Below are 12,676 nucleotides of genomic sequence, written 5' to 3' on the forward strand. Positions count from 1 at the left end.
ATTTCAAATGGATACCCTACCAGAAAAAGGCCTAGTCTGCTGAAGGCTTGCATCCACTCTTGTTCATTTTTTCTTTCATACGGAAAATTCTTTGAGAACTATCATGTCATTGTATGGCTGAAGCTGTTTTGTGTGTGTGAGGAAACACAGTAAAGAAACTGTCGACATGACCACTCCATGATATAGTTCAGGTTAGTATTGTAGATATGAGAGAGAGGACAGACAGAGGCATCTGGAAGAGTCCAGAGCAGAGAAAGAAAAATATAGACCAAGCACAGCCAGCAGACTGGACATGGCCAGGGCTAGGAAAGAGGGAGAGCGGGAGAGGATAGTGGAGATAGCAAGATAGCAAGAGATAAAGAATAGAACGCAGTGAGAGAGTTAAAGAGTAGAGGATATAAAGGGGGTGAGTAGCCGGGGGAGAGAAGAGCCAGGAGAGTGGCATGGGGGCTTTGGAAATGTTGTAACAAGTACTTGTGAATCGTGATTGAGGGATCTTGGAGGCCAACGTGGGCTTTGATATATAGCCATAGGTATATGTCAATGGAGAGTCCTAGGTCCTTTCTGCCAGAGGTAAGGGAAATGACTCCTTTTGGCAAATGGGAACTGGTTTCACAAGTTCCTGAGGAATGCTGGCCTTTATCTAACCACCAGAAATCCTCCTGTAGTCCAGCTTGAAAACTCCTTTCTGGATGTTTGGACTGCCTATGAGACCTAATAGCTTTTTCCTGATGTATTTACCTATGGAATGCAATCTTTCTCTCTTCTTTGGGTTGGACACTTAATAACGATTCTGGAATTCTTTTACTGGGTTTATTTATTTATTTATTTACTTACTTACTTACTTACTTACTTACTTACTTACTTACTTACTTACTTATTAACATGAGTCTCTTCAGCCCCACCCCCAGGAGCTAAGCACATAAAACTGTGTGCTGGGTCTTGCCTGTGGCACTTCAGTAACTCAACAAAATGGTCCCAGCCTAGCCACTTCCTCTCTTTTAGGACACGTTTATCCACTCACACTGATATACCCATTCCTTGGCTTTTCTTCCTTTATGGATCTATTCACATGAGTCTCCTTTTAAAAAAATCCTCCATCTCACTTCATTTTTCTGACTAAACAGGTTTTTGCGGTTTTTTTTTGAAAAATCGCATTCAGTCCTTTATTCTCTAATGGTCATTGGGAGGTGTGGGGTTATTTATAATAAATAACTCTAGATTTAAAATAAATAACTCTAGATTTCTTTAGTGTTCATTATTGAAAATATGAATTTTCTGTCCATTACTGACTCATGCTGTCAGATCTATTGTGCTGTTAAATATTTTCTTTTGTCTGCTGACTTGCAAGTTTCTTTCAAGCATGAATATGAATTATACATCCTCGTGTCTCCATGATGTCTTACACCTCTAGTGCATATCTCACATACATGCTGTTAATCTGTTCACTAATATTAAGATAAGATAGTGTTTCTTTAAAAAGGAAACTACAGAAGTTTTTGGATTTACTTTGGAGATAAATGTGTAGTGATTCAACATGGAGATATATTCACTGAGCTATTAGAATGTATTTCAGTCAGATATGTGTAGAACATATGGCTGGCAATTTATATCCAGAAAATACATCTAAATGAAAATTCTCTGGGGAAAAAAAGCCCTGTATTGGTTTTTGGAATGTTACTTTTTTGTCATAAGGATATTTTGTTTTTTTTTTTAAAAAGTATTTCTACTCATGAGTGTAGTAGAACCACACAATCTTCTACTTGTTGAGTCCTGAGAGCAGAGAGGCTAGCAGTTCTTCAGGTTTCCCTCAAGCAGCTTGCTGCTGGTCCAGCAAAGGAAAATTGCTTTTAAGTATAAAAACTAGTCAAATAATTCACAACCTTCCTTTCTTGCAAAACCACAACTAATATTTTGCTTTCTCTTTTTAAATGGCTTGTGTGTAAATAAGAATGAAAGGCAATAGGAAAACAGGAGTTTTGTCTCATGTACAAGTTGTCTATCCATTAAGTTCATAACCATTCAAGGAGGGCCAAAAGTGGTCTAAATCCTAAATCCTTCAATATCACATTATCTCTAAATGAGGCAATAATAAATAAGTTTAAAGTTTTCTGAGTCATTATGTTGTTTATTTACATTAACTACTCACCAATTTTTTTCCACCACTTAGATTTGTCTACGAAAACCAAAATTTATCTTTAAATCTATAGTGGAGACAGTCACTGAATCCATTATTTATTGTTTCTTTGAAATCTTTGTACTTAAAAAGGAAAGGAATCTTAAGAATATCAAGTCCTTAGCTGGACATGATAGTACATGCAATCCCAGCACTCAGGAAACTGAAGCAGGAGGATCATCGAGAACTGATGACCAGCTTGGGCTCTGTAGTAAAACCACCTTAAAATAAGAAACAACTCATCTCTCCCTTAGGATAAGTAACTTCCACTCTTATCAGCCTAAGACTGACTATTCTTTAATCTTCCTGCCAAATTCTTCACTGTCTAACTAGAACTTTGTATGTAGAGGGATGTGCATATCCACTCTTTACCAACTTGTATCATCAAATTAATTTTTGAAGGCGCATAGGATGCATAGGAAAGTAGACTGAACTAAAATCAATGGTACATTTCAGAGGGAAAAAGCATTTAGTCAAGTCTAAGAAACATAATATATTAAAAGGTCTCAGGTGTTGTTTACCCTTCCTTTCTGTTTGGTGGTCTTGTTCCATTGGATGGGAGACTGGGTCGAAGAACTCAGTCCAGGAGACGTCCTCTTGACTCTGTGTTGTCATTCTTTGACTTGGATAGTTGTGGGCTGAGGCTGGTGTGACCATGCAGTTCAAACAATTGTCAAGATGTTAATTGACATTTGGGCAGGGATATATAGACTGATTTTTTTTAAAAAAAGACTTTATTCTCTAGAGAAGATAATGAAAATAGCTTTCTAATACTGAGGACAAAGGGGCTGCATCAGTTTAGAGTGTTTTCCCAGGTTTGGTTTCATTTGTGCTCATTTTCTTGGTCACCCGCACGCAGGTTGGAGGAAGCATAGCATTAACAAGTGCTGTAATGGATACAGGATGAGTTATAGGCATCAAGGGAAGATGAAGTCATTCTCAACGCATGCTGCCACAGTCCCCTAAAGGAAGAGGCGTAAGAGCTCAAGTGCATGATGTCACTCTGAGACAAGCACATCCCACAGTGAAATGCATAATGAGCTGCTGGGGAGATACAGAAGACATCAGGTAAAGGCTTCCCAAGTGATGAGCATGAAAGTGTTACTTCTCCCAAAAGCATAGATGGAGTCCATTAGAGGCATTGCCTTTTCTCAGTGAGAAACGGCATGTGGGTACGCAGTTTACACCTTTGTTTCATTCTGTGCCACTGGAGAGGCATAGGAAGAAAGATTACAATAGCATCCCCTAGAAAGAAGCACACCAAGGAACTAGTCACCAAACCCGCTGCTCTGCTAGTGATTCATTTACAAGTTGCCACGCACTGCAAAGAGGTTACGTATCAGATCGCAGATGGAAACATGGAGATATTTTCCAATTATACCAAGTGGTAATGTGGAATTCACACACTTTGCAGGCAGGGCAGGGTGAATCACAATGCTTCATCACTCAGACAAAAGCATCATGCACAGGAGCTTGCAGACCCATGCTATCCTCTGGCATCCTTCAGAGATGCTAAGATTCAAGTCTATTTCCCACAACCCCACAGTTCCAGAATGGAGAAGATGGCTTATTTGTTAATGTGATCAAACAGTTGTACATTTGAGGAGACATTCAAAACAGGTAAGAACAGAAGGTCAGAGGACATCACCCAGGAAGCTTTCGTATTCTTGTAATGCTTGGATTCACCCCAACACTAGATTTCTAACAGAATTCTTTCTTATAATACTAGCATTTCACAAAAACATAAGGGAAAAAAGGCTCATGTTATACAGTAAATGATTTTCAGAAAGCAGAAAGGGGGTTTTAATTAGCTAGCGTCTCTGACATTGTCTCACTACATGATGCCGCAAACTAGATACAAAACCACACACTTCCACACTAGCTCTATTTCCTCCTTCATGTGCTTCCGTCCGTGCCTGGCCATGTGGCTTGTTAGGAGAACTTATAGTCTGGATCTTTGTTTACTTCAATATGATGTGTTAAGAAGCTGAACACCTTGGACAATTCCTGCAGTGTCTTTTTTTTTTTTTTTTGCTGTGTTTTCAATGCCCAGCATTGAACTCAGAAGGTAGTTTCCACCCACATTGTGAAACCCTCCATTACCAGTTGCCCCTGCTGTCACATGGGAGTCTTCAGATGGTGTGGTGGGGGACTTCCCCTGCCATCCATTCTCAAACCACTGCTCCTGCTGGGTAGCTGCTTCTTCGGGGGTACTACTAGGAGCTGCCCAAGCTGTGAGGAGAATGCTGATGGTGAGCCATAATGTTCAGTTTCATAATAAACCCTCTGATATGTCTTTCTAAATTAAGAGCAGTGATGGACAGGTAGGTAGATACATACATACACATATAGATACATAGATACATGATGATATACATACATATATAGCATGTAGGTAGATACATGCTATATACATACATATACACATAGATACATACATATATAAACACATAGATACCTGGGTGACAGATAGATAGATAGACAGACAGACAGACACTATATACATACATATACACATAGATACATACATATATAAACACATAGATACCTGGGTGACAGATAGATAGATAGACAGACAGATAGATACAGAGACAGACAATAAAAGTTAGGAGATAAGCAACTAATATTCTGACAGGCAGAATCTGGAAACAAAACTTTTAATTTTCCAATCCTTTAATTTTCCAGACGGGAAAACAAGTTCCATTTGCTAAAAATCCTGCACCCAGAGTAGCACAAAGTCAGGACTAGACCCTAGACATATTCTGCCAGAAAGAGCTTCTGTTGGAAGAATAATCTCTGTGCTCTGGTCATTTTGCAGTGGGAAATGTCTTATCTAGCAACTCACACCACTATTATAGTAGAAGACCTTTGCAAAGAGGCTGCACGACCTATGACCACACTCAGCAGAAACATTCTGGCATGCAAGCTATTGGCATGCCTGAGATGTTACTACACTGACCTGTCATGTGATTGTCTAGGGACATTTTAAAAGGCTAAAATCTCTTCTTAACAAAGCTAATTCAGTGGAAGAAAAGACTATTCTAGCCAGTTGAGGAATTATATAAATAATAACAGTATCAGACAGGCTTAACCTTTCAAGCGCTGTTTAGAAAAAGGCAAGATGACTGGGATAAAATCCCATCAGGCTGCTTCCTGGAAAAGTCAGAAAGCCACTGACATTTTCATCTGCAACAGCTCATAGTGAATTTCTGATTCATCAGGATAATTAGAGACTATAAATTACCAAACCAAAATAACTTTCCCGACTTATAAAATTCACTGTATCTCATTATCTTAGAAAATGACGTGTGAGATTTTGTAATAGCAAATAACTTTTTTAAATGAAACTCATGCTAATTTTGCCTTTGCCTTTTCCAAATCATTCCTGGGATTTAATATCCAAAGGGAGGGAGGCCCGAATCATATGTTATTTTCCCTTAGTTAAGTCACTATCTCCCAACAAATAACAAAGTTAGAACAATTTTGAATGTAATTATTTTAAAAAGTCAACATTAAAAACTGGACTGCCATGCTACTCAAAGTTTAAAGAATAAAGGAGTACACATGTGTGTTCATAAACATACACATATGTCTACATTCACTTTATCAATTATTAAGTAGGTATAATGATCCTTCAAGTGCCCAACCATGCCCTGGTGTTTTCAATATAGTCAGGAGTGGGTTAGGAGAACAGAGAACTTCCACTGCAAACCATAAGGGCTGACTCTTTTCTAGAAGTTGTAAAGTCCCCTTGATGAAATCCAGAGGTTACCAATGTGGATTTTGCAAGCATTGACTGTAACTTCTCTTGGTTAACTGTATCTGGATTTTCAAATATCACCTAGTAATGATGCCCCACATCCATCATATTTTGACATTACATGCATTTATTCCAAGCTTCTTAAGTAGCATTCTGTTTAAGTGCAAACTGTTTTACAGTAATTGATAAGACAGCTGTTCGAACCCAGGGGGACTGGAATGGGCCCTGTTTCCTCTCTGTTCTTTTTTCCAACAGTCTGTTTCTTCGTTAACTCAAACCCTAATCTTTATGCATATATCAAATCAACTAAGGTAAAGAATAGAATGCAACGTTTGCCAGACATGCGGTACAATGCCCAGAGTTTATTAACCCATGTCTCAAACTTTTCCTTGACTGTCTGAACGTATCCATCAAACCAGGAATTCCTCAGCTCTTTGTTTCCTAAGTAGCTGTTTCTTACATTTCCCCTTTAAGAGGATTTGAAAATTGTGGTTGAGCCATAATTTTTAAAATGATACAAGATGTTATCTCAAGGATCAGTTATATTCCAAATAAGGTAGGCATCTCTCTGAGATACAGATGAAAGATGAATATATTTCACTTTTTCTTTTTCTTTGTTTTCTTGTCTTACGTTCATAATCCAGTGGTTTTTAGAAAATCGTAGGTATTTTTCTATAAGTAGAAATAACAATAAGAGCATCAGGGCCTTTCCCAAGTTGCTCTGAGTTTTTTTGTTTTTGGTTTTTTTTTTTTTTTTTTTTGGTTTTTCGAGACAGGGTTTCTCTGTGTAGCTTTGCGCCTTTCCTGGAACTCGCTTTGGAGACCAGGCTGGCCTCGAATTCAGAGAGATCTACCTGGCTCTGCCTCCCGAGTGCTGGGATTAAAGGCGTGCGCCACCACCGCCCGGCCTTGTTTTTGTTTTTAACAAAAGAAGGATAGCTTAGAATTTGAAAAGAAGCCTTATGAGCCCTGACTTTCCATCAAGGACACAGTGGTACCATTCTACCTCAGAGTAAGGAAGAGAGTGTGAGAATAAAGAAACTGGGTATATCACAGATCTTCATCAAAGATGATTTCAAAGATCTGCCCGCTTGTGAAGCAAGCACGCGCCTACCACACATTTCTGAAAACACACACCAACTGCCAAAACAGAACCATTAGGAATCATTCACACAAAACCAGCATCTCATATTTATTTTATAAGCGTTTTGGTCTCTCAGAAAATTTGACAACTTGTCATCTTTCTTCCTTACTTCTAAAAAATGGTGTGCAGATGTGATTCCTTTCAAGGTCTGTAGATAAATTACTTTGCAGAGACAAAAGTTGTGGTCAACAGCTAAACAACACCTCTGCTAACTTGGGTACCAGTACTTCAGAGCATCATCCTTCTTACTTGTGCTTGTAGCATGTGGGGTCTCCTCTTCATCTTGATATTCATGGTGATTGAAAGGAGGCTGCGGTTCCTGAGTCGAGTTTTCTCCATGATCAACGGTGCTTTTTCTGTCTACATCTGTTACGATGACGGTTAAGTACACTGTGACTTTTAACCAAATAGTCTTTAATAATCCTTTACTTCCACTAAAGTACATGTTATCTACTGGTCCCATGCCTAAGTACTATCTCTAAGTACTTACTTTCAATAAATCTGAGTGATTTCAGTGATCTATCCTCAGAGAAAATGAACAGGTACAGATTTTTTGATATTACTTATTATTCAACAATAACCACTTTGTCAGAGACAGTTTCATAAACCATTCACATATATTAATTTTTATAACAAAGTGACATAAAATACCTTGTGACCAGGTAGTAAGGTTGATAAATGACTCCCATGTGGAGTTGAGTACCCTCATGAAAGTTCGCTAAGGATTTGTGATGAGACATTAATTAAATATCCCACTGCATCCGGGTGTTTGACCTTCACAGCATCATAGGCTTTGAGGGAAAGTATCATTAACAAAATGTGCATAACTCATTACCAGTCATCCTGGTGGTTGTCTGAGGTAGTACTTCTGAGTTTGAATGGCTTGGCTTCCACTGGGTCCAGTCCTGGTTCTGTTTCGTGTGGTCAGAAACCCGTGTAGTGGATGAAACTGTGATAATGATGAGTGAGGCAATTAGAAAGATGTTATTTCTGGAGCCTTCACTGCTTGCTTTGTACATGCCACTCTTCTGTGGTCTACACGCCAGCTCATCTATACAGGGCTGTATAGATGGTTGAGTGGAAATGGAGAGAAAGGAGAGAGCCTTCAGCTTCATCCGCCATGTTGTTTTGTATCTCAGTGCCCTTCACATTCTCTCAGAGAATACCTTTGGGTTTAGAACATGAGATCTTCTGCACAAAATAGTCAAGGAGGTTGTAGCAGCAGGAAGAACAGCTTTGAAGACACTAGCCCTCCACCAAGAATGACAAAGATGTGAAGAGTTTTGCCCATCCATGCGAACTGTAGGAGCCCTCTGCACCTGGAAGTCTAAGCCATTCGTTGGTGTCACTGGCAGGTGTCCTAGCTGTAGATCCTCAAGCTGAAGAGACTGATAGATGAGTTATAACACAGGAATCACTATTTTGATAGTGATTTTGCTGGGGCAAAGAAATAACCGCAAGAACCAAAGATTCCATGCAGATGGTCTTTGGAAAGAATCTCTGCCTTGTAGAGCCGTTTGGCTTAACTGCTTTTTTTTCCAAATATATACCAAAAACCCGTGAGATTTTCATTAAATATAGAACATGTTGTAAGCAAGCCACCACAGCCACTGAAAGAGGACCAAGATGCATATGTTCTTAGAAAAGAGTAAGAAGTAACCAACCACCGTCAGCACAGCACACTGGAAAACAAAGACATGTCAGTTCACCAATGCCCCAATATCATGCAAAATAGGAAGCTGGGCACAGAAGGGGCAAAAAGATCCATTTTGACAACAACGAGAAACTATATCTTTTGTGAAAACGCTATTTGCAAGTTCATCTTTCTTCAAATTTTACTTTGACACCCAGATAACACAAAACCATTTTACATGTTAAGAGAATATTTTTGAGTCATTAACCACATTTCTAATAAGCATGAGAAAGTGGTAGTTAGCCCAAGCCTCCAGGAGAAAGAGAGAATCCTATTGAATTGAGGGTCATAAGTGCTAGGAAGAAAAGTGAACTGAAACTGAATGCACACTATAAAGACAAGGGGGAGGAAAATGGCATGACAACCTTGTCCCCTGGAGTGTGTCCATATTAACACATTTGCAAGTGGGTCTTTGAGATTGTTGTCTAAGGAAGCTACATCCCGAATCCAGAAGACAGCATCATAGTAATGTTCAATGTGTGGGGTTCTTTGGGTGCTTTTCTAAAATCCCTAAGCTCTGCAGAGTCTCCAGCCTGAGGCATACACCACTGAAGTCTGTGTAGAGAAAAGTCTGGTTTGTCTCTGGTATTTGCTGAACTGGTGTCTCACACTCAGATGTCTTCAGTCCACAAGCTACTTTTAGATTCTGCCCTCGCTAGGGGCTGTTCACTTGGAAATGAAATCCTCCAATTGTAATAGGATGGATAAAGCTCTTGCTGTCTAAGAGAGCTGATACAGTACTCCCAAATCCCTTCTCCAAATGCTAATTGAATCAGGTTCATGATTCTCATCTCTGTCCAGCAAAATCTTAGCTTATGACAAATTTAGGGAAATCGGGCATCGGGAAGAACGGAATATTTTTCTCTACATTCTCCCTCTCAATGTCCTTAGGAGGTTTTATAGAGCTCACAAATTGGCACGTGGTTACATAGTGGTGTACTATCTGCTTTTTATTAATTAACACTGTCTTTTTTAAAGCTTAGCTGGTATTTATTCTTCCTTCTACTATCATTCAGTTGCATTGGTGTCCAGCAAGTCGGCTGAAACTTTTTGAATTTTTTCCTTTGATTGTAACCATATTTTTTATTGATTAAGAAAGTTCTTGAGCTCTGGCTCCTATGTTTTAAGTCATTCTAGGGCCTCCCAGGCTTTCAATTCAGGTTCATGTGCAACTTTTAATTCCCATACTCCAAGTGACATTAACATCTGTCCCAGAAGTCCATGAGCCTCCTGTAGTCATAAGTTCTGGCCTTTTCATCTTTGTGTTCCCACCATCTGGCACAGCAGGGGCACAGCGAATATCAGTTGTGGTGTTTTAATATGCTATTCCCTAGCCACACTAGAGAATACAGATATTCTATAAGAGAAAACATTGAAAAACAGAACAGAAAGAACACACAGTGTCTGAAACTTCACGATGCTATTTTTCTCAACAATGTGCTTTGGTTTCCACTCACAAAATTTTATTTCCTCCTCCAAAATCTCATCAGAACAGAATTAAGGTAAAATAATAGGTTCACTCATTCTTCATATCATCTGTTTCCCAAGAAAGTTACTATATATCACTTAGGTCCCTCAGCAAGCCTGGCATAAATGGTCTACTGTAATTGATTATTCTTACTGGTGCTGGAGATAAAATCTTCATCATCATCAATGCCTGATCCAGAAAAACTGGGGTATTTGTCTGTTTCATCTTCATTTTCCTCATTTGGCTCCCAGCCTGTTGGGTTGGTATTTGACTCCGTACCTGTTGTGGTGACTTGCATTAGTAGTTGAGCTGGCTACCAAGCAACCCATTTCACCAAGGAGGAAAGTCAGGCATGGGAGGTATTATGGAGTTCCCAAGATTTTAAGAAGAAAGTGAAAGAGTAGGTTTGTATATCTGTAAATCCTCATCTCTGAAGCTAATACGTGGACCTTAAAACAAATGGCTATGATCTTTACAAGTCAACATTCTTTAAAGAGGCTAAGAATAACTATAGGTAGAGCTTACCTAAGAAGTCAAAGAAAAACAGGGGCTCATGAAAAATTCCCCTTGCTTTCAGATGTCTTTCTTATTATAGCTTTAGAATATTCTATTAAAGCTAGGGTGTCAGGACAAGAATAGGAAGGCTTCATGTATCACTATTTGCTCTGTCAAGACGCTTTCAGTAGAACCCCTATGTCAAGTTCCTAAAATTCCATAGTTAAAATCATATTTTTAAAATTCATTTGTTTTCTTTTATTCTTACTTCTTATTAGGGTTCATTGGTTATATGAAGTGAGGGGTTTCATTTTGACATTTCTTTTTTTTTTTTTGGTTTTTTCGAGACAGGGTTTCTCTGTGTAGCTTTGCGCCTGTCCTGGAACTCACTTGGTAGCCCAGGCTGGCCTCGAACTCACAGAGATCCACCTGGCTCTGCCTCCCGAGTGCTGGGATTAAAGGTGTGCGCCACCACCGCCCGGCTCATTTTGACATTTCTAAAAAGGTACACACAGTTTCTCAGTCTTTATCTTTCGTTGGATCCTGTGTCTCCAATGCGAATAGAAGGACCATTGTTCATCCTCAAAAAAATTTCCCATAGAGGAAAAAAACGTCAACTAACAGAAATGTTCTTGCCATTTATTGATCAACCAAAAAGGGGTTCAAAGAGGCCGATGACTGTGGCCCGCAGTCCAGATTTTGAGAATTTCTTGCTTTCAATTTTTGGATGCTGCTTTAAAAAAGAAAATGGAAACCTTGGACCTCTTCTCAGCAGTTACTGCAAAGGTGTCTCTTTACTAAAAAGGATTAGTCTAACTTTTGAAAGTGATTCAAGCTACCTTACGGGATCACCATATGGTTTTCTTATTATTGGTGTTCAACCCAAGACTAAATCAATGATAAAAACCCTCTATATTTGGGTACCCATGCCTATGCTAATTTACATTCTCATAAAAAAGTTTTTGACTTTGATAATTTGAGATCCTAAATAAATAAAAGATCCCAGATGATCTTTTTAGGGTTGAAATGTTTTGTTATCACCAAAAACTTGCCCCACTTCCCAATTTCCTAATTAACTTTATCCTAGGCTATATTGATGAGTCCAATAAAGTATAGAGAAGAAAAACCATGTATTAGTGATATTAAAACAACATAAAGATATCAGAGTTCATGATCCTTCCTAAATTGACATGTACATTTATAAGACAGAATGACATTTAGACTTTAACCACACCCCATAGGTTAATGAGAATTATTAAAGGCTGTCAAGCAGGCATATGATACATATCTGTATCTCATTACCAGGCATCTTCGTTGTTGTATGAAGATGACTCTTGGACTCTGATGGTTGAAAAAACCAAGAAAACCAGTTCTGGGCTTCTTGCCTCTTAGGCGGTGTTTCAAGGGTGGTCATCAAGGCTGTTGTAACCATGATTGAATTGATTGTTGAAATGTTAATTATCAGTTCCTAAGAAATAGCATGGTAAATGTTTTCACTCTCTCCCTACCCAGAGACTCATCTTTTCTTGACATTGGTAGTAGAAAGAAAGGGGGAAAAAAAGAGAGAGAAGTTGTTCTGTTTCTTTCAGGAGCCCAAACGTAAGTCCATAGAATGTCAGAGGTGGAGGGCCTTAAACATCAAGTGGTTCATGTTTCCATCTTAATATGAAAAACCTGTGCTAGATATTTGTCTGAAATCCAGTTGGCAACAGAGAAGTCTCAAAAATTGCATGAGAATTGTCTAAAGTTTCAGTCTATAAAATAGAATAAGAATGTTCTTCTAAAAACTAGAATTAAAATATCAGGTGAAATTTTAAACAATTTAATATTGAACTAAACAATTTAAGATCCTCTCCAAATCTGAGCACTTGTGATTTAGTGGCCAGCTCTTAGGAACCCAAGCCCTTTGATATTCTTCACAACTGAAGGTGGCCAACCAA

General features: G+C 38.8%; 1 protein-coding gene across 2 annotated transcripts in view; it reads right to left on the reverse strand.

The window, feature by feature from the left end:
• Cd44 (CD44 molecule (Indian blood group)) overlaps positions 1 to 12,676 on the reverse strand; it is an 88,578-nt gene that overhangs the window by 23,629 nt on the left and 52,273 nt on the right. Inside the window, exons 7-12 of one of the 2 annotated variants that reach the window (XM_052724714.1) lie at positions 12,039 to 12,155; positions 10,395 to 10,520; positions 7,916 to 8,029; positions 7,330 to 7,446; positions 4,280 to 4,399; positions 2,698 to 2,820 (exon numbers count right to left, since the gene is read on the reverse strand). The exons of the other annotated variant lie outside the window; for it this stretch is intronic. Coding sequence (XP_052580674.1) covers positions 2,698 to 2,820; positions 4,280 to 4,399; positions 7,330 to 7,446; positions 7,916 to 8,029; positions 10,395 to 10,520; positions 12,039 to 12,155 — 717 coding nt within the window. The remainder of the gene's footprint in view (positions 1 to 2,697; positions 2,821 to 4,279; positions 4,400 to 7,329; positions 7,447 to 7,915; positions 8,030 to 10,394; positions 10,521 to 12,038; positions 12,156 to 12,676) is intronic. 2 annotated transcript variants of the gene reach the window in all.

The sequence above is a fragment of the Peromyscus californicus genome, unplaced genomic scaffold, assembly GCF_007827085.1.
Source record: "Peromyscus californicus insignis strain IS unplaced genomic scaffold, ASM782708v3 Scaffold_7__1_contigs__length_154581171, whole genome shotgun sequence".
Lineage (NCBI taxonomy): Eukaryota > Metazoa > Chordata > Mammalia > Rodentia > Cricetidae > Peromyscus > Peromyscus californicus.